The 22,189-nt window shown below is 44.0% G+C and overlaps 1 protein-coding gene across 1 annotated transcript; it reads right to left on the reverse strand.

The window, feature by feature from the left end:
• Nucleotides 1-3,430: 3,430 nt before the first annotated feature.
• LOC118779367 (heat shock protein beta-7-like) lies at nt 3,431-7,029 on the reverse strand. The gene is made up of 3 exons (XM_036531437.1): nt 6,401-7,029; nt 4,915-5,048; nt 3,431-4,115 (listed from the first exon to the last, which is right to left on the reverse strand). The coding sequence occupies exons 1-3, from the start codon at nt 6,543-6,545 to the stop codon at nt 3,936-3,938; spliced, it is 459 nt and encodes a 152-aa protein (XP_036387330.1). The 5' UTR covers nt 6,546-7,029; the 3' UTR covers nt 3,431-3,935.
• Nucleotides 7,030-22,189: the final 15,160 nt, after the last annotated feature.

Consider the following 22,189-nt stretch of genomic DNA (forward strand, 5'->3'; position numbering starts at 1 on the left):
GGGTTTTCCTTCAGAGACATAGCATAGTTCCCTATGAGCACACACACTCAAGTAAGTATAGAGCAGGGGGACCAATTAAAATGACCTCCGCCTCCAGTTTAGACCACTAGACCACTGAATTCTATAATGGAACTGGAATGGCTGTTCAACTGGCCTTAAGTAAAGGTTTACACCCCTGCTAAAGTCGTTTTAATTGGCCCTGAGAGACAGACATAAGTGTTATTATTATAACAGTTATTATAATAATCATACATGGGTCAGACATTTCCATTCCCAATTTACCTGCCAGAGGGGTAGGGAGGGACAATGTGGTTTGCGAACATCTGGGGGTTGATTTTACTTTTGACCAAGGCAATGGAAAAGGAAAATAGTGTGTGATTAAAAGCAACTAAAACAAAAAGTACGTTGCTATGTGTGTGTGTCTGTGTGTCTATGTGGCTGTCTGTCTGCATGTTCTGTTCATGGCAGTGGATCTGCATAGAGCCATGCCCAGGATGCTGTCCACATCAGCTGCAGCTGAGATGTGCTTGTTAAAATCATAACCACAGACAGTCCCTCAGGGAAGATCTCAAACCCATTGCTGAGACACAGTGAACGGTGCAGCAAAGCCGGTTACAGGCACGAGCACCTGTGCTGCGAACCGCAAAACGCAACAGTTCACTCAGAGTTTTCGGGTATTCCTGGGATACTGCGCCAACAGGCCTGTACCTCTCATATCAGTCAAAGGAATTACAAAATATCACACTAATCACAAAACAAATGAAAATCAGCAATCTGTGTTATAGAGGTAAAGTAGGTTTGATCTTACACAGCGTGGAGAGCTACCAGTCTCACTGTGGAATGCTTACACGTGAACGAGAAAACAGTCTGTATAGCTTGGTGAGAATGCTGCAGATGACTGCAATATTGGACAGGATCAGGCAATCATATCTTAGCTGCTTTATTTGGTGAGGCGGCCAAATCCAGTAACAGATCTAACGGATGACCTAATACCGTGACAGAACCGTGCAGAGGAGGGAGAGGAGGTGTAGCCATCCTGATGGCAAACACAGGAGTCAGCCTGGACAAAGGTAGGAACAATACAGGGCACATACGAGCCACCATCCCTCCCTGCAGGTGGAAGCGCTCCAGCATACGTGCGTGCAGGAACGCCAGTGAGAGGGACTTTTAGCGAGCGCTGTCTGCCGGAGATGAGACGGCGATCCAATTACTGTAGGATTTTACCGTAGAATCCTGTGAAAAATTGCGCACATTCAAAGGGCAAATTTGTTTCGCACCAAGATCAAATCCTTCCTATGGAAGATTAGAGTGTGGGATGTGTGTGTACGTACATGTGCAGTTACATGAGACAAATATCAGAAGATAGGAGGGGAAGTCTTCTCAGATAATATTTTCAGGGATTTTAAAGGATTGTGAGAACCCTGAAAGGATTGTATAGGTAGTGTATTTTGAGGTAATTTTTTTTTTTTTTTTTACCACCAATGCACTTTCCCATCTGATCAGCTCTGTAAATGCTTATTTTGATGACTGGTCTACTACAGTAGGCAATGGTATGCATTGGGTTTGTTTACAGAACCACTCTGTCAGAAGATTACAATAGCTAGATACTCTGGCCTTTTTTCACTAACACAATTTCATTGCTGAGTGCACCTGTATTTTCATGGTTATTAAATACCGCTGCAAGCGCGCTCACCTGACCGAGAATATCTGCGCCACAAAATTGCTTTCTCAAATGCCACCTATCGAAAGGAGTTACATCTCATCCGTGACAAATGACCGCGGCCAACGATGTTATTCTCGCAGCCGAGCGCACGTGCCACCCCCAACCCCCCCCCCCCCCCCCCCCCCCCCGAAGGTAATACAGCTCCACCTCATCAGTTTAATCAAACACCTCTTTCACCTTTCCTGTTTCCTTTCCTGTGTTCCAGCCATTTTCACTGTCACGGGGACCGCTAGCAGCAGCAGACCGCATCAACACAACCTGAGCTTTAGTTCCTCCTTCTATTATAACATATCATATCATATTGCCTTGTAGTATTCCTTTTAGCTTAGTTATTATTTTGAATGGTAAAGGTGTTACAACATTTTATTTTAAAACATAAATAAATGTAAATGTAAAAAGCTGACATTTTCAGTCGAAGTAGATAGTGCTTTATCAGTTGGCAAGATTTCTGTACATAACTCTAAAATGTGGCTTCAGGCTTTTAAGCTAATTAGACAGGAGCTGGAAATCAGTGCCTCTCTCTTCATTAAAGCTGTAAAACATTTTCTAAGTCAGCAAATCCAAAAATAGGCATACATTTTCAACAGAAATGATTCCTCAGATCTCATCTGCATATGAAAAATTTTAAGTTCAGATCTTTTATGAATGCAGTTTCTGACAAAAAAATGAAAGTAATTAACTTATACTAAATGACAAGCAACTGCTTTTTCAGACCAATTTTGAAGCACGTTGTCACTGTTGCTGTGACTCCAGCTTTGTGAGGCATTTGTCAGGGTGTTAAGGTCTCAGGATGTATGTTAATGCTCTGTCTCTGCTGTGGATGAATAAGAGTGGCAAAGGGAAATCATGTAAAAGGCCAGCAGGAGCTCTGTAAAAAAAGAGGAAGGGGCTTCACAGAGAGACACTGTGTCCTTGATCTCCTCTTAGGCCGACAGCTGACATGGAGCAGACCACATGAGAACAATGAGTCACCAGACCTAAATACACACACGCGTGCGCACGCATACACACACACACACACACACACACACACACGCACACACACACACACACACGCGCACACACACACACGCATGCGCACACACACACACACACACACACACACACACACACACACTCACATACACAGACGCCCTCCCACACACACAACACAAGCTGAAATATGAAAGTCACACATACACACACACTACAGACAAACACTCTCCCCTCACACAGACAAACACACCCTGAAATATAAAAGTCACATACACACACACATTTGCACTCTCTGTCCCAGCACAGACACATCCCAGAGAGAAAAAACCCACACAGAGCACTATCAATGGTAACAATATCAATGTCACCTTCAGCCTCAGAGAAATATGCATTTTTTTCAAAATGTGAGAATATTTTTATTGTTATTTTTTTACAACACAGCTTTTTAAAAACATCTACTCTCCTTTGCAAAACTACATTAAATTCTTAGTGTGCTGAAGCCTAAAGCATCCATAAGGTGCCATTTTGTGTGTGTGTGTGTGTGTGTGTGTGTGTGTGTGTGTGTCTGTCCGTCTGTCTGCATGTGTGTGGATACTGTGTCCTGGTTACAGTCTCTGTAGTAACATCCGGCTGCCAGGTCTGGCAGAGAGAATATTTACAAAGGGGCACACTGACTGTGACAGTGTGTATATTGTGTGTGTGTGTGTGTGTGTGCGCGTGTGTGTGCACGCATACGTGTGTGCATGCATCTATGCATGCACGCAAGTATGTGCATGTGTTTGTGTGTATCTGTGCATGTTCTGTACACTGCTTTGACACATGCATGTATTGTTGTGCACATGTGTCTGATTTGTAACACAGCTATGTGTACACTATGTCCAATGACTCACAACTGCGTGAGAATGGAGGGAGGGAGGGCTCGGAACAGAACAGCTGCACAGAGGCTAGCTACTAGGAGTGACAGGGGAGGTTAGGAGCAGGGGGAACAGCGAGTCCCGCTGCATGATGTGGTGCAGCGTGAACGGGTACTACTGCAGCAGAGAGAACCGGGAATAGGTGACAGCTTCACGGGCATCAGGAGGGTGAGGAGGCAGGCGCAGGAGGAAGAGCAAGGGGTACACAGGTCAATGACATCAGGTAGCATTGGGAATGTTGGGATGGGCGGGGTGGAGTGGGGAGGGTGGGGGGCTTAATGTAGGTGGATCTTTAGGGAGGATGCGGGAGCCTTCATTTTCCCTCAGATCTTGATCTCGGTGCGGAAAGTCTGAGTGTGCTCGTGCTTGGCTGGGTGCCTGCGGGCCTTGACGGTCAGAGCACCGCCGTCGCCCAGTGATGATGTCACCGAGGTGGGGTCCACATCCGCAGGCAGCTGGCACTTGTGGGCGAAGGTGTTCATCACTGTGCCGTCGGCCGCCAGCTGGGCAGGGAGCAGGGGGGCGGCGAGAGGAGGGGGCAGGGGAGGGAAGAATAAATTAGACAGAACGCGACCCAGGAGAAGAAGAGGGCAAGGAGAAAGAGGAGAGGTGGATAGGGTTGAAGGAAGGCTCCTTTACCATTTTACAAAGCAGTTATGAACAAACAGTGTGCTCTGGGAATAGCTGACGTAGAGCAATATGGCGCATTTTTGCATGCATGGAGTTTATACATAATATAGGTATCAGATATAAAAGGCATCAAAATGCACGTTGCTCGTGAAAGCTTTATGAAGCAGTAATGCTACTCCTGTGAAGGTGTTGGGTAAGCTTTACGAGGGCCTTATGAGCTCCATATAAATGTTGATCAAAGGATGAATGAAAGAAACATCGCTGCCTCACAGGAAACCTCCTCTTTCACAAGTACAAGAAAGTGAGCAGAAAACACACACAGTGGCCAAGGAATCCTCTCTATCTACCTCTCTATCAATCTTTCACTCTCTCTTTCTCCCTATTACTCTCCCCATCTCTCTCTCTTTTGCTCAGACCCCCCCAACACACACACACACATACACACACGAATGTGTACATATTACATTATTGACATTTAGCAGATTCTCTTATCCAGAGCAGCTTACATTTTTTTACATATTATCCATTTACACAACTGGACATTTACTGATACAAGCAACCCTGCTCCTTACCACTGCCACACTGCCGCCCACACACACACACACACACACACACACACACACACACACACAGAAGGTGAGTTCTGGACATCAGCCTGCAGGCGTTGCTCACCTTCTCTGCCCGGACCTCTATCTGGTTGTTGGAGGTGGTGACAATCACGTCCTCAGGGGAGAAGTCGCTGACGTCCACAGTGAACTGGTACGTGTCTCCCATCGTCCTGATGTTTCCCGCTGTTCCTGATGGACCTTTGGGGAAACAGAGGGACCAAGGGCGCAAGTCTTACCATTTCAGTTGCGGTTAACCTTGTCCTTATCTGCAGTCATTTTAACAGACTGGACCAATCCAAGAGCCGGTAATCGCTGGGCCTTGACTGAGATTATCTCCCCCGACCTTTGACCTATAGCATGATTTGCACACCTCTTGCTAACCTCTCACTCTCTCAATTGCTAATGCAGTTTCACTGTAAAGGCAGGGTGTCTGCCTGTGAGTCCACCCAGTATGATCTAATGTGATTATCCGCGTGGCCCTGATGCTCGGCAGTGCAGCAGTGTGTGTGCGTGTCGCTCATGCCCGCGTGCGCAGGTGTCACGTCCTCTTCCCGCACGCGTGTCTGTGTGTGACTGTGTAACCCAGTTGCCGTGCAACGGTTGGGCCCCGTCTCCCCCGTCCGGGCGTCACTCCTGTCATTCCCCATGGGTGAAGTCACAGGCCGGGCCTGGCGCCACACATTCCCTGGCACGGGGGGACGTTCCCCCCCCGCCCCTCCTCTCCTCCCAACCTGTCCCCTCCCTCTGCGGGCGCTTCAGCATGCCACTCACAGGCCCAAAATACCCTCCTCTCTCCTCCCTAACCACTCACTGCTCTGATATGGAGAGGCCTCAGTGTCAACACAGAGGGCAGAGTGTGAATGTGTATAGGGAGGAGACCTATACAAAGTACACACACGTACACACACACACACACACACAAAACATATGTACACACACACTGTATACATACACACAGCATACATAGACACGCAGATAAGCAATGACTACACACACACACGCACATGGGCGCTGTTAGGGGGGGAAAAGTGGTAACGATTCTAGGGGCCCAGCATTGCCAGGGGGCCCTTGGAGGAGGTCACTAATATTTTTTACCATATATAAGTTAATTTTTTTTAAAAATGTTTTTTAAAAAATTTTTTTTTTTTTTTTATGTTCTGTCATAGGGCCCAGAATCTCTAGCCGTGCCCCTGCACATGCACATACTACATATATAATATATATATATATATATATGTATATAAAGACAGCACATGCACACCCAATGTATGTGTATACCTTCATGACATATGTATATACACACACCCATCCAAATCAATATGTCCTTGTGAATTATCGACAATGCGGACACCTGAGTTCATAAGACCTACATAGAGAACACATACATCAGTACATCCCCGAGAGTGGTCAAGAGTAAAAAATCACAGCAGCCTGGCCCAGCAAAGAGCCTCCCCCTTACCTGCATGAGCAGAGAGGTCTCCTCACAAAGTGAGGGCACTAAACACCCGCCGGTGTGCGGAGAGAGTCCGGCACGGGCCCGGCGATCTCACCTGCGAATCCTCCGAAAGATCCGAAATCCTTGGCGAAGATCCCCCGACTCTTCTCCATGTAGGGCCCGCTGCCGGAGGAGCTGGTGGAGGACGTCTGGTGGAAGCTGCGCTCCGATCGGTAGGCAGAGGAGTTGGTCAGACTCATCGACGGCCGAGTGTACGGAAGGGGGGGTGGACAGGCGAGAGTCCGCTCAGGGACGAGGAGGGGTGTGGGGTGGGGTGGGGCGGGGGGGTGCAGAGGACAGAGGCAGTCCGAAAACAGGGAGAGAAGGGGAGCGGTTCACAGACTCTGAGGTGGGCTGAGGTGCCCACAGCTCTACGCAGCCCAGGAAAAGTCAAATGCAAATGAATATAAATCCACTTGGTCTTTGAGGCCTCTTCCTTTTGAAGTGTCCACTTCACTGCTTTGCTCTGTCTCTCCTTTGTCTCCCTCCCTGACCCTGTCACTCTCTGTGAAACTTTTATGAATCTTCTCTTTCTACTTCCCTTTCTTCTCTCCTTCTCTCTCTCTCTCTCTCAGATTACAGTGTGCCTTCGGGCATGCCCAGCAGGTCTGGCTTTTATATTGTGGGTGTGAGTGATGGCTTTTTTGCCTCAGTCTCCCTCTCTCTCTCCCTCTCCCCCTCTCCCCCTCTCTCTCTCTCTGTATATGTGTACGCGCACTTAGGGAGCTCTGACCGATAACTATGTGCTAAATTTATCGTCTGAGACAGAGAGAGCGCGCCTGTGTGTCAGCGGTTGGAAAAGTTTTTTTGCGATGAGGGCATGAGGTTGAGAAAGTGTTCCTGACAAAGACAGTGAGGGAGAGAAAGAGAGGGAGAGCGAAAGAGGGGGTAAGGAGAGAGAGGAGGAACGAGGGAGTGAGTCAACAGATGGCATTCCGGACACAACTTATTCGCTCCCAGAAATAGCCATCCACTCCTTCCCTCGCCTCCTTCCACCCCTCTCCGCCCCGCCAAACCTCCCTCTCCTTGCAGCCCTTCTGTTTTTTAATTCAACGGAGACTTCCGCAACGGTTCAGCAATGGTCTCCCAAACATCGATTAAACATGCCACCAAAGAATGCTTAGTCACGCAACGTGACCTGACGTCAGCATGATGACTGTTCTCGCCCCGGCATCTTTCACCCTCCTTGAGTTCCATCTTGTACCTTCCTCACTTCTCATTACCACCTCTCCTATCCCTTTACCTCACTACATTTTTGACTCAGGGCCGTGTGGTGCAGCAGTAAGGAGCAGGGTCTCAAGACCCTGAAATTTTTCAGGTTCAGCTCCGCAGGTGCAGAAAGCTGCTGTTGACCCCTTGTTAACCCAGCCTGCCTCGGTAAACACCTAGCGGTATTTACAGGTGACATGTACGTCACTCTGGGTGCAGGAATCCCGCAGAGCAAACAGTGTAATGTAATACTTCAGGGGAACTGGGGAGGATGGTGGATGAGGGATGAATAAGACCATGGTTTTGCCTTGTTGGGTCTGAAGGAAGAGTGGGTATTAAGGAGTCCTCTGGTGTCTCCACTGTGTTCGCACTTACTGTTGGGTCTCCATGTTTTGTTTTCACCCTCCTCTGACTCACAGCTTAGCCTGGCCACCTGGAGCCCTCACAGTCCCCTCCAGGAACACTGCGTTTTTTCGCCTGACCTTTGAGTCCATCGTTTTAAAAATATGACAGCAGCTCATAGAGGTGCTGAGGTATGAGATCGTTGCCCCCGCAACGAGAACGCTGTGAGATGCTGTTCCTGCTGTGAGCGTCTCCTACCACTGCTTCCTCGTTAAATGACACACACATTTTGATGGTCGCGCTAATCATAAATAAATCTGTACCCTTTTCATAAATAAATCATCAGCACAAAATCGTTAACCTTTTCCAGGACAGGTCGAGATGTGAATTACTATTTCCTGTTCTATTCAATTAGACAGCTGTAGGAAAGCCAGAGTTTATTAACAGCTGCTGATGCTGACGGTATGAATGTGTGCTCTGGCATGACCAATGTCTTTTAAAAAGACAGTAACAAATTATCTCAATTTGTCCAGGAACACTTTTATTTCCTCCCCTCAGTGGCTCTCCATAGGAAGTCTGTCACTGTGAGGCCGTTTAGCACACAGTGATACTCTGCTCCTTCCCCTATCACTTTAAGCTTTAAAGTCCTTCACCGATTGTCTAAATCCAGCCCAGCAACTCACTGCATCACTGCCCCCCTGCCCACCGTGTGTCACCACCACCACCCCATGAGTGCGATTCTATTCTAAAGGGATGAGAGAGTGAGACACAGAGAGGGAGAGAGACAGAGATAAATACAAAGAGAGAAGGAGGGAGGAGATGCAGAGAGGGGGGGGGGGGGAGAGAGGGGTAGTCTTGACTTTTAAAACTCCTGTTTTATTAATAAATCAGTGTCCACCCTTGACCATCAAATCTGGAAGCCATCAGACACAGCTATCTTGTGTATATATTATGTAAGGGAAGAAAAAAAAGAAAGAAGGAGAAAGAGGCCCAGAGAGAAAGATTTAGAGGGTTACACAGAGAGGGAGAGCATGTTGATTGGCATTTGGACTTTGATATGTGGAACATACAGGATGTGCATGCTTGTGTCTGAGAGAGATAGAGAGAGAGAGAGAGTGTGTGTGTGTGTGTGTGTGTGTGTGAGCGCTGTTGTGGGATCAGCACGTATTACAGAGCGAACACGACACCGACGGAAATAACCCCCGGCGCTTCGGCGGTGACATTGGGACGCCCTTCCAGAGGTTACCGACAGCGACACAGGAACCCATGAGGCACGGGCGGGAGGCTGCAGGAGCAGACCCCGCCCAGCGCGGTTCGGGATCACGTTAGAGACGCGCCAGACGGCAACAACTGATGCAAGAAAGTAAACAAACTGCTCGCGATTCTTCTCTGATCTAGAGATCAGATTTAGGGAGGACTCACTTCATTGCCGAACCATATATTAACGCAAGTGTTTGCGTTTGTGCACGTATGTGTGTGTTCAGCCACAATGACATAAACCCTTGCCAGCATATATCAAATACCTACAAACAAAGACCCCAATGAGACACAGTTGGTCTGTCATTTCAACCAAAGCCCTACATCAAATAAGAGCAGGCTAACACAGGGACTGTAGACGGTAGTTTCCGCAGGGCTAGAGGAAAGTCATGTAGAAAGTAGAGAAAGTAGAGTAGACGGGGGCGAAAAGAAAGACAGGGCACATACAGTGCTTGGATTCAGCTGTTCAGTGTTACATGACCGTAAAAATAAAACGCAACCACAGCCCTGCAGAGACAAAGTTCACAGAAGAGCTCTTTCAGTCTGCACCAGCTGCCCCCTCCACTCAAACGCACAGACACAAAAACACCCCCCAATAAAGGCCCGGGGCACGTCTGTCGCAGTTGCTGTGTATTACATAACTTTTTTTTGGGTGGCGGACCACTTAACTAGTGGAAAATTTTTAACAGACCACCTCACCTACCCTACAACCTCTTGGGAAGATAAGCACGATGGTTATGATGAGACAGTGATCTTTCTTCCTGGTTTGCTAGAACCAGCTGGACTGTGGGTGCAGACAGCAAATTCCACAATGCAAGTGAGTGGCATATATGTGCCTTTCTCTCACAGTTCAGCATCCCTTGACCCTTACTGTCAATTTTTTTTTCTGAAAATTCACTCACTTCTGGAAATTCCACTCAAACATTTCAACGCACATTCTAATGTGATTGAACCATTTTAAGGACTAGCACCTCACTTTTGAAGTATCAAGAGCTGTGCAGAAAATTGACTTGACATTTGCACTCCTTGCTACCTATAATGCACTACTCTAAAGTTGCATTGTTTCAACAGTAATGGAAAGATCCTGTTATTCTACACTCTTCATATGAGTAATTGAAAAGGTACATAAATGCTACATGCACTTGCTCATTTCACAGTACAAACTATTCAAAATGATTAATGATATTGAATTTTTTTCATTAAAAACAGCTACACAAATGTCTCTGCGCTTATCCCATCCTCTTCCAGTTCCCATCCTGATGGGACAAGTTAACCGTTTTTGATGAGGCATGGGGGGGTGGATAAAGGGATGTCTGTCTCGAAAGTCAAGAGTGAAGAGAGTCAAGAGAGCTTTTATTGCCAGCCTGTCCATACCCAAGTATGCAGTAGTAGTTGAAATAACGTTTCCCTGGGATCCACGGTGCTACATTCGGACAGTGAAGGACAAAGACAACATAAGGTACACAGCACAAAATCAATAAATAACAAGACAATTGGTACAAAAATACAAGAGGACAATAAATCTACAAAATAACCAGACAATAAATGTACAAAGTGGCAGGCAGAAGTGTGCAAGCAAGAAATTGTGAACAAAATGACTCATTTTGTAAAGTGGCTGCGTGCATTAAATTTTTTTTGGGTGTTCAGTCCAGGGGAGTGGATGGGGGAATGCAGTTCCCCGGTGGTGTGGGTCAGTTCTTGCTCAGGCACGGGAGGGGGGCTGTAGGGAGTTGAGGAGCCTGACTGCCTGAGGGAAATAACTGTTGCAGTGTCTGGCAGTGACAGTACAGATGCTCCTGTACCTTCTGCCAGACAGCAGGGTGGTGAACAGTCCATGGAAGGTGTGGGAGGGGTCTGTGGCAATGCTGGATGCACGCCAGATGCAGTGTTTATTAAAGAGTTCATTCATGGTTGGGAGAGGGACCCTGATGACCCGCTCAGCTGTCCTCAAAATCCCCTGTAGGGACTTGTGGTCTAAACTAGAAAGCCACTGAAACTGTCTGCTCTACCTGGCCTACTGGAATTGAGCTGCTTCAGGGCATGCAAGAAAAATAAAAATGAAACAAAAGCCACTTTTCCAAGTGAAAACATGGCTACTATAGCTAGCTTGCTAACTAACATAAGCTGAGTTAGTAGGCATTGTTGACATGGAAGTTATCTTTGCTACTGAGAGAATGGTAATGAATACAGTACATTTAATGTTTTCTAAAAAAAATCATCAACAAGTATTAGAAAATGAATCCAGAGGTAAATGTTTATCTGGACATGCTGAACACACACCAAGTCAACAGCCCTTGTAAGACATATTAATACTGTTAATGGCTGTCTGTTCAACCACACACTTTTTGGTTTCAGGTATTATGTAGTTGAGTTATGAAATAAAGGTAAAACAGAAAGACAGACAATGGCAAAGGCCAGGGAATTTAACAGACAGACAGTGTGTGGTAGTTCTGTGGTAACTCATTGGCATGAGGATTTGACATTCCACACAAGGCCTGTGAACCTTCAGTTTTAATCATCACAGTCACACCAATGCTGACTCTGCAGATGGGTCTATACAGGATCCAGTCAATATTCCATAAAAAAACCTTCTTTTTCCATATGAGTATGATTTTTTTCCTGTGGGTTTCTATTTATTTAATTATTTATCATCTTTCTTTTTTCAGTATACTCATTAGTTTAAAAAGCCAACAGCAGCTTCAGCTTCAAATGCCATTCACACTTTCCTGCCTGTTTTGTACTTACATTTTCACAGCTTTTCAACAGCTTGTCATTGTTTTCACCAGTTTTATTTACTCATTTTTTACAGGTTGGAGAAAAAAAACACACTTACTGTAAAGTCAAAGTCTCCAAATCTATAGAGTGTAACAGACAGTGTTTTTGTTTTTAAAATGGTTTGTTAGTACTGGGACTGTTTTTATTCCTCTGGAGGGCCCAGGTGAGCAGGTCAAATCCTTGGTGAGAGGCACATCCATTATATCCTCGGCACCCATGAACTGCCTCAGCATATTCAGTTGCTCAGTTGAAGAATATGTCAAATATAAGTTATAAAAGAGGTCTAAGAATAATGAAATTTTAAATGTTGTTGTGAAATTGGCATGGCATTGCAGCATTGGTTGTCACATGATATTAGCAGTTTACGTCCTTCTTTCTTGATTTTTTTTTTCAGATTTTTTGCTTTTTTAGGTTTTTTTCTGGCACTGCTTTTTACATTTTTTCATGGAATTTAGATTTCTGTGACTTTTTATTTGGGGACAGTGTACAATCTCATTTGGATGTATGATTGATTTTGCTACTGAGGATATCTCCATTTTTACAGAGTGCAAGATTTTTTGTCTACTGATTTTATTTGCTACAACGAGAAAGCTAAAAAACAAAATGAGCAAATGCACGAAAGCTTCTGATGTGTGATGGTCTTTCCTTTAGGGGATCTGGCTGTGGACTAAATACAAATGCATGCCAGAAAAACATCCATGGTTGAGATATGTGGCATGGTGTTCTCCTCTTATAGTTTTAAAGGTAATATCTTACCATAAAGGACATAGTGTTATTACTGTGGGGAAAACATTCCATGGCAGGTAGAAAGACCATGTAAGTCTACACACTCGGACCACACAGGCTTGGAGCACAACAGAAGCTGCACTTCCAAATTTGTACTGCTAGATGGCAGTGCTGTTGTGGTAAACTAGTTAATCAAACACTTGCGCAATTTATTCAAGAGCCGTGAACAATTACATTTTGTTTCAGCTCATTTTTAAATGAAAGAATAATACTCAGAATAATAAACTTACAGGGACCACACTTTGGGAACCGCTGGTCTAGACTATTGGCAAAATGACAAGTCAACTGGCTACTGTTACCATTAAACAAATTCTCTGCATATTTTATGTAAGTATTATAATGCCAGAAATATTCTGAATATTTTAAATCTTTGGTCACACATTTCGTCTTGCAGTAGCTTACTCTGGCAGTGTTTCCCCAAAATGGTCATTTAACCAGGCAAGACCTTATACAGAACAACAAATGGTGAGAATTGCTATACACATAATAGCACATTGTTTTTTCTTTCCTTATAAATGCTTGCCAGAAGGTAAATATATATATATTTATCAATTTTGATTTTTTTAAAATATCACAGGTCCTGGATACCACTTATTAGTATGAGGAGGGCAACACAACTTTCCTCTGTACAGGAGGAATTGGATTTTGATCCTAATCTGATTCTGATGAGGGAACAAAATCTGACTCAACACCGGAATAACCTGTTGCTTAATTGTCTGTTTCCTATTCTGAAAATAAATGTCCACCCACGCTTATAAGCAACATGACTATGTGGTTGTATTAATTCACTCATACTTTTCCATTTGCCTTGCACCTGAGCAAAATTTGGAGGTGCATACATTTAGTATGCTTTAACACTAGTAGCCTGGCAGTAAGGCAGTAATTTGCGAATTGTGGACAGTCCCCTCCCATCTCAGGTTGTGTCACAAATGTTAAGTTTAAGGCAAAGCGGCAAAGCGGCAAAGCAGATGATTTCCAAGAAATGTGCATGTCAGACATTGCCTCATTGATAACTAGCCTTTGTTGATTCACATCTATGAATTTGTTAAGCTATATAATTTGGACATTCCTTTATATTGTGTTATCTACTCACACTGCACTGTTGTAATTTGACAGTTTTGAGTGTTGTGCAATATTTGGTTGAATGTCCCTACAGGAGTGGGACAGCAGCCCATTCCCTCCTTGTAGGGTGTTGTAGCAGTGGTTGTTTTGTTATATTTAGTGACCTTAAAATTGATTGTGGTGCTGTTCAATAGCCTAAGAGGGTGACTGGTGTGTAACATTCTGCAGTGGGTATTTGGTGTGCAGCGGGTGTGGTCATATTGATTTGATACCCTGGGGACCTTCATATAAGTGTGGCATTTTGTGCACACATTGTGTTCAGGAGAGGGTCTCCTATTCCCCTTACAGAGCTGGTGAATGGCATACTGCCTGTTCGCCTTTTAAAGACTACTGTTCTTTCCTCTTTTAGCCTGCCCCCGTCATTTGTCTAAAAGTACCCCTGTTTGTGTATTAATAAAACTATGCAGTGAAGTCTGTTACTTGTGTACCAGCTGGGCATTAATCCAGTGGTTATCTCCTCTCACCGTTGGGACTCCTTCCTAGTTTTCACCCAAACCTCACTGGGATGGCAGAAGTGGTGACAGCACCGCTGCCTGAAAACCATTAAATTTTACAGGTGTCCCCCCTGGGGTGAAACTACTGCTACACAGAACAGAGCGCTTGTGTTAGGCGTCTTTGTGTTAAATGGTTCACTTTGTAAGCAAAAGGAGCAGCTTGAATTAAACAATGCAAATTTTTTAACACTTTTTTGCCTGTGGCAAGCTGAAGACGTTTTGCATTCATGTTGAGCAAATCTGCATATAAGAAAATCACTGAATAAAAAATAAAATATTTCCTTTCGATGAGGAATATATATGTATTTTCATGCTTGTGTATGAGCTAGTATATATCAGTCTGATGCATAGTGAAATTACGGTTTCCCCCACCCCCAATGCAACTCATGGTGAGATCATATCTCCCCCTGCTGGAAGACAGTGGCCTTGCAGCTCAGAGCTCACACCCTTTCCTCATCTGCTCACATACATTTCTGCCTGAGCTTTGTAATGAGGGGACCTTAAAACCCATTTCCTCATTCCCCTCTGAAAAACAGCAGAAAAGTCAGCTAAATATCCATGGTGGAAATAGAAAATTACCTTCTAAAAATTCCTCAACCTTTATTTTGTTTTAAGTTTTCATTATTCATATTATTTCATTGTATCATGCTATTATCATCAAACACATGTTTTTGACATGGAATATATAGTTACCATATGAACATAATCTTGTATTACATAAAGTGTGGCTACACCATAAATACTCTGTGGATGACACAGGGTTCCCACTCTTGGGCTCATTCAACATTCCTTTTCCGTGATTTTACAAGTAACCAGATATGAATTTCCATGACTTATTTTGCAACTAATTTAGCACCAAGAATTATGCTCACAAGAGTTTCAACAGACACAAAGACAAAATATTCCTTATATTTTCCTTTTATTGTAACGGATGATGAAGAGTCCTTAATGGCTATATTAGTGAAATGGTATTTAGAATTGTATAAAATATATCCATAGCAAAATGAACAAAAAGTATTACTAGAATACATCAGTTTCTAGGATGTGACCAGTCAGAAAAGGTGTTTAAGCCAAAAATGACAATAAAAGGCATTTTCACACAAACATGGATTTTGGACCTAAAAGGTTACACACATTATGGGTAAGCTGTAACATTTTTTTAGTCATGAAACTTTGTTATTCACTGAAGAGGCTCTTCAACTGTAGAATGGAGCCATGCTCTGAAAGACTCTCAGTGAGCTCCTTACTCACAATTGGCCTCTTTGTTTTTGGCTTTAGCAGAATGTTCGGCTGCATCCCAATCCAATCCATTCTTGTTCACTTTCTTTCAGCTCTTACCTTCAAAATGGCTCCAAGTCATGTGATCGAGGGTATCCCAATCTGCAGTTGTTCTCTTTGAGCAAGGGTGAAAGCTTGTAGCGTTCACGCCTCGTGTGGCGTTCCACCGTTTGAAGCAGCACTCTCTTACTTCCCAATCCGCAACAGAGCGAGAGAAGTGAGCAAGTGAGTCCATGCATCATGTAGCATCACACAAGTACATACTTGAGAACGAAGGGAAAGGGGAGCACTTAGGAGCACTTTTGGGGCACCCATAGATTGCAGTGCTACACCAAATTCAAGAGCAGCTTCAAATATACACTTCACTTTCCTGCCTGTTTGTACTTACAATTTCACAGATTTTCAACATCTTGTCACCTTTTTCACCACGTTTAATTATTTTTACATCTTGTTTGAAAAAGCCACTTACTGTAAAGTGTGGCAAAGGGGTTAGAGGGAATATTGTGGGGTCAAAGTCTGGGAGAAGCACTGCAGTTATACCCTCAGAACCCCTGAATTGAATATATTCAGTTGCTCAGATTAATAATATGCCAGATATAAATTATGAAAGTAGTCCTGGTCATGGGTCTTAACACTGTGTAAAAACTGGGGTGAACTTTCTCCGAAACCGTCTTTTCTTAGCAGAAGAAATGGAATTTTGGCTCTGTCGCTTGATTTTTTATTTTATTTTATTTTGGTTTTTGGACACCCATTTTTCAATTTTTCCACAAGATTGGATTTTTGTGGCTTTTAATGGTTTTTATGGGAGAACAGTATGCAAACTCATTTGGACGTGTGACGCTTTTTGATTTTGCTACTGTAGATATTTCTATTTCCAATGAGAGTGAGATTATTTTTTGTATTGATTTCATATGCTACAATGAGAAAGAAAAGGAACAAAATGGACTGAAGCTACTGATGCATGTTGGTGTCCTGTTGCGTGTCAGATTGTGGACTGAAAACATATTAGTAGAAAAAGATTCATGGTTGAGATATTTGATAAATTACCAATGTGGAATTATTACGCTATGAAGGACATGGGGGGTGGGGGGGAATTCCACTGCAGGTAGAAACACTCCTACAAGTCTACACCCCATTAATTTATTACTTTCTCTTACACTGAAACCACAACAGAAGCTGCAGTTTCCACTTTGCACTGCTAGATGGCAGTGCTGTGATAGCAACCTGAGTGCCCCCACCCTCCCCCAAGGCTCAAGCCTATGCAATTTATTTGAGAGCCATAAATTAAGTTTTGTTTCACCTAATTTTCACCTAAATCAAGCATTAATCCTCTGAATAATCAAACTTCATGAGCCACTGAATCCAATACTTTGAGAATGGCTTTGTTCAAAACTCAAAATTGCATACATTGTGTGTGTAATGCAGTGTGAACACAAGTCAATATTTATTATATTCCTCCATATATAGTTTCATCTATATAGTAGATGCAAAAACCTGCCAGAGGTAAAAGAGGGAGGTGGTTGCTCTCACAAAATCAATTTTTGGAATGAAATTAAATTTAAGTTGACATCATTTTAAATTTCATAAAAAATGAGTCGGTATGCCATCATATCAATGTGTGTGTGTGTGTGTGTGTGTGTGTGCATGTATGTGTGTGATTGTGTGAGCTGTTGCGAATGTGTATGTTTGCGAATATGTGAGTGTATGAGAGAGAGAAACTGAGGGGGTTGATATATACAGTGGTAAAGATTGCTTTCACCTTGACAGGGAGGAAGAGAACAAAGAGAATACATGCGATGGAGCCCCTTGTTCAGTTTGATTATAGTGCAGTGTCTCTCACACTCCGCTTACCTGTCATTGCCACCTCAAAGTGCGTAACCCTGGGCAGAGGGGGTCTCGCTGGAGCACCTTTCTTCTTTGCACATTTGAAGTGACGTGCAGTCATGCGGCCACACATTTCGGGTGAAATGGTCATTGCCACTCTTAGGGAAACTGTCTCTCCCAATCTTACTCAGCTGCTAAGAAGTGGAGGGCAGGTTTGCCTGCTTAGCCAGCAATGGCCATGAACACCGATGACCTTGTGAAGGTCTAATTCTAAGGAAATAACCTGGCATGCAAACACGCATTCTTAGAATGAATATAACTTGTAACCTGCCTGAGACACCCAACAGAACTAAAACATTCCACTCCCTGTCTCTGTCTTTCTCTCCCACATCTTCACCCTATTTGAAATGCTGCTCTAGCTAGTGTTGGAGATGCAGGGGAATCACTGGAGGGCAAATATTTTATTTGTGAACTGGAGAGACAACAAAAAGTATCTGTTATCTGTATCTGTCTGCACTCGCAGAGATTATGTCTGCGTAAACTCTGGAATTTGCCTCATGGTAGAAAGGTGGAAATGAACGAACCATGAGAGGTGCCAGCACAGGTGTCCGCTGTCAAAGATTTATGCCACAATAAAACCATTGTACATGTATATAACCGCGGCTACCGTGGGTAGGCAATCATTCAGAGGCGTCAGGGCATACCTTTGCTCATCGGGGAATGCTGGAAATGGCGTGCGTAATGTGAGTTTCAGGATGTTTTTCCACATCACTGTCTAGGTACAATTTCAATTAAGGGATGAATTAATGTGGGCCTGTTTTGCATCAGGGATGCCCAGGCCATAAGGGCTCTCAAAGACACTTTCAAAAAGAGTCTGTGATCAGCATATAAAAATCTAAGTAGCAGCTGTTTCAAGTGAACGGTGCTTTTAACAAGTGTTTTGCCATGCTTTCTGTTAATTTTCTGGCCAACAGACAGTATTTGTACGTATGAACACATTTCATAGAAAATACCCAACAAATAAGGGAGCTTGACTGTTGGTGTGTTTGTCTCCCTCCGTGTCTTCTTTCAGTCAGGGTCAAGCTTGGTCGTTATGCATGTGCAGCCGGCTTGTGATAAATGACAGAAGATGAGCAGGGTCTTGACCTGGACAAAGGTCAGACGCCACTTCACTCCAAAGGCGTGAAACAAACACACATGTTGAAAGACACAAAGACAAATGGCAGCTTAGGTGGACAAGAAGAGACACACACGCACATTCGCATATGAGGGTACAGCAGAGAGACAGGCATCAAGCCCTTTTCATGAGGTCACACAAGGGCTGTCAAAACTATTTGGTTCACAAACCCCTGCAACTCCTAAGCCATGTTTCCACTGCCCCCTCACAGCTGTAGGTTAGCCCCGGGCGATCCAGAAGTGTTTCCACTGCAGACTGCCCCAGACCCCACAGTGGGTTAGCCGACCCCACATGCAGCAGCCCACAGCCCACATGTGTCAAGTGGAAAAAGACGTGCTCCCCAGGTGTAAACTACCACACCCACAAAGTCTTTCGCTCATTTCCTATCAAACAGGACAGTCCTGTATGCATATTATTGATTGGTCACTTAAGGATATAACCATTTCACCAGCCATGCTGGATCAGAGTCATTTGCCGCCATCTTTTGTTGTGGTCTATCCAAAACAGTAGCAAAATGCAGCACAGGCATCTGGATCTCTTCTCCATTATTACCTAGCAGATAACTGCACACATTTGGCAGTTAATATATGCAGCTGTGGGAAATACCAGAAAACCTTGACTCTAAAGATGTCCTAGGGTCAGTGGTACATTACAGTTGTTTAGCAGACTCTCCAGAGCAAAATACATTCCTTACAGTTTTGAAATACTATCCATTTTCACATTGACTGAGGCAGTATGGGTTGAGTACCTTACAAAGGGCACAACAGCAATGCCCCAAAGGGAAATTGAATTTGCAATCTTTGGATTATAAGCCCTATTCCTTACCGGAAACACTGGTGTTGTAAGCAGGGCTTGATCACTCGAAAGGCACCTCCATACTAGGTCATACGTTGGTATGGCTCACAGTTAGCTAGGGCGGGTCATTGGGAATCAGGCTATTCTTTGGCTTGCTCCATCTCCAGCTCCCCCGCAAAGGCTTTCATTTAACATATTCTCACGGTGACTGTGAACATAATCATTACTCTCTGCATACAATTAGGTTATGACTAAGTGGCTTCTACCACCTTTGAACAAGATGACTCACAATTTCCTCAAAGAGTTAGTTCATCTGATTGTGATTAATCATGTTGCAGGGGCAGTGTATGGTAACGTACTATGCGTTGTATGTTGATGTGCATTTTGAATTGTAATCTGGTCTTGCATCTACTACATTAGTAAAGCGCCATTGTGTCTCCTTATAATTGAATATAGAATGAAAACTAATCAGACAGAAACATGCAGGTCTGGACAACAGAACAATTAAATAAGTTCTGGACAGAAACAGCATCATTACAGTACACTGTCTGATGTATTCTGACTATGTCTGGGGAATGATTATGATTTTTTTTCCCTGAACATATCAGTGTTGTGCAAAGGATCCACCCTTCCTCTTGTGTAAAAGCTCAGTCTTGCTGGGTTCTGTGTGCAGTGGTAAGGGTTAAGACACCAGTAGTTAACTGTTTGTTTGTGACGGCGCAGTGTCACCCCCTCAGGGGATTGTTATCTCTCGGCTCAGCTCCACATTACACGGGCCCACGTCTCTCCGGGGACAAAATTATCGGGTCTCTTTTTTTCCACTGCTTCTCCCGCTGTCTGTCTCCTCTATCTTTTTTAAAGCGCGCAGAACACCTCTTCCATCAGTGTTCGGTTATTGTTCCCAATGTCCCTCTCTGTCTCCCCCAGGCTTTTGTTATTACATGGTGCTCGCGCGCTATTTAGTTACCCGCTTTCTTCAGAAGGAGGACCTTTCTGCTGCAACGTTTCTCCGCCCGAGCGCCGAGAGCGCTTCTCGAAAGAACTGGGTAATTTAAGTGATCGGTAGCTATTGGTTTTTCACCCCACAGCAGGCGTCATGGTAACCTGCATGAGAAGCTCCAGCGCCTTTTAAAAAAACAAAAAAAAAACATGTACGCTCAGTTTTTAATTAAGAAAACCGCATGTTCCATTATTTAATTTCCACGCGTTAGATAGGCCTACAGCACGGTTAATTATACCCCATCACTCCTTATTTGCGTCTCTCACCCTCCCTCACGCATTCCAAATTGCTTTCTAACATGACTAGCGTTATGATTCACGTAGTGGACAAAGGGACATTGTGCAGGTGATATTGCATTCTGTCTGTCGAGTTCCTTATCGGCTCTGACTCCTCCTGCTCTCTTCTCCGTTTCTATGCCTCTCTCGCTCCTGCTCTTTCGCGCCGGCAGCTGGGTGTGAATACATGCTCGTCTCAGACAGGAAACAGATAGTTGTGAGGGTTTGTTATCCTTCTTGCGCTGACGTGAGGAAGCGTAGCCCTGAGCAGCGAGGCGCGCACCGCATTTTTAATGCCGTCGCCTCCCCTGGCTCCAGCTCACAGCACAAAGTTCAATCGGCTCAGGTTATGTAGAATTCGCGGAATTCACTCCAACCCCGGGCCCCCATCAGGAGGTCAAACACTCTTTGTGATTTCAACCGGTAATCAATAGAGACAAGTCTGTAAAGCAGGGAGACCGACCGCTCCTCCAACCGGAGAGCAGGATCACGTCTTTCGCCCCGGCTGTCTTCCTGTTAGTGCATTTAAACTACGATTTGGAAACGGTTTCCAAACACCATGTAAATCGAGTCTATTTCCATTGTCAAGTAGGTGAATTTGTAGCTACCACAAATCTCACTTGCTGTTGCCACGTGTCACTGTATCGTCACCGCTGTCATTGTTTTTGTCTATTTCACTGTCGTTGGTGTCTGTTAATGTTTGATGAATGCATAATCGTGTTGTCATTTTGAAACAAATTAAGTGTGTAACCTATAATGATGATTGACAGCCAATGGGGGCTAATAAGAAAAATCAATTGTTGATGGGGTCTCAGGTCACAGACGTAGTCTGGAGTCTTTAATGACATGAGATTTATCACTTTAAGCTTTAAAGCTTTAAACTTTGTTGTGTGTGTGTTTGTGTTTGTGGGTGGTGGGTGGAGAACAAATAAAAACTGATCCTATTAATTAAACGACAAAAAAATCTGAAATATTCTTGTTCCCAGCAAATGTGACCCAGATATAAACATTTATATATTTGATTCAGCTGAATAAGGAAACATTCAACACACATAAAGGTGTATCATTAACAGCAATGTACAAATACATGACATTGAGCCTCTGTCTCACAATGTAAGTTTTGTCCTAAATAATAGGCTATATATTATTTTTATATAACAAGACAACACAACAAAACCATTTCCATGTGGCACACAGTATGGAGTCTGCAGAGAGGAACTCTGTCTTTCAGCTTCCTGTTTGTCACCAGCTGTGGCCTTGCTATCTGAAATTCTGTCTCTCTGTCCATTGAAAGGACAAGGCTGAATCTGTTTTTTGTTGGTGTTTCACTGAAAACATAGTGAAAATAAGGACTTTGTTATAAATCCACAGCATGTTCGCCATTTTACCGTTCTAAATCTAGTTTTGATGGAATGCTTTTGATTTTTATTCCCATTCAGATATAGTTTGTTCCATTGTATACATCACAGTTTTGAGAAGTTGGCCATGAACCAGTTGGCCAGTTGTTTGA

The sequence above is a fragment of the Megalops cyprinoides genome, chromosome 6 (genome assembly GCF_013368585.1).
Source record: "Megalops cyprinoides isolate fMegCyp1 chromosome 6, fMegCyp1.pri, whole genome shotgun sequence".
NCBI lineage: Eukaryota > Metazoa > Chordata > Actinopteri > Elopiformes > Megalopidae > Megalops > Megalops cyprinoides.

Coding starts and splice junctions, on each gene's coding strand:
- LOC118779367 (XM_036531437.1), bottom strand. CDS start 6,545: ATGAGTCTGACCAACTCCTCTGCCTACCGATCGGAGCGCAGCTTCCAC. Junction 5,049..6,400: donor ATCTTTCGGAGGATTCGCAG/GTGAGATCGCCG, acceptor GTTTCCCCAAAG/GTCCATCAGGAACAGCGGGA. Junction 4,116..4,914: donor TAGAGGTCCGGGCAGAGAAG/GTGAGCAACGCC, acceptor CTCCCTGCCCAG/CTGGCGGCCGACGGCACAGT.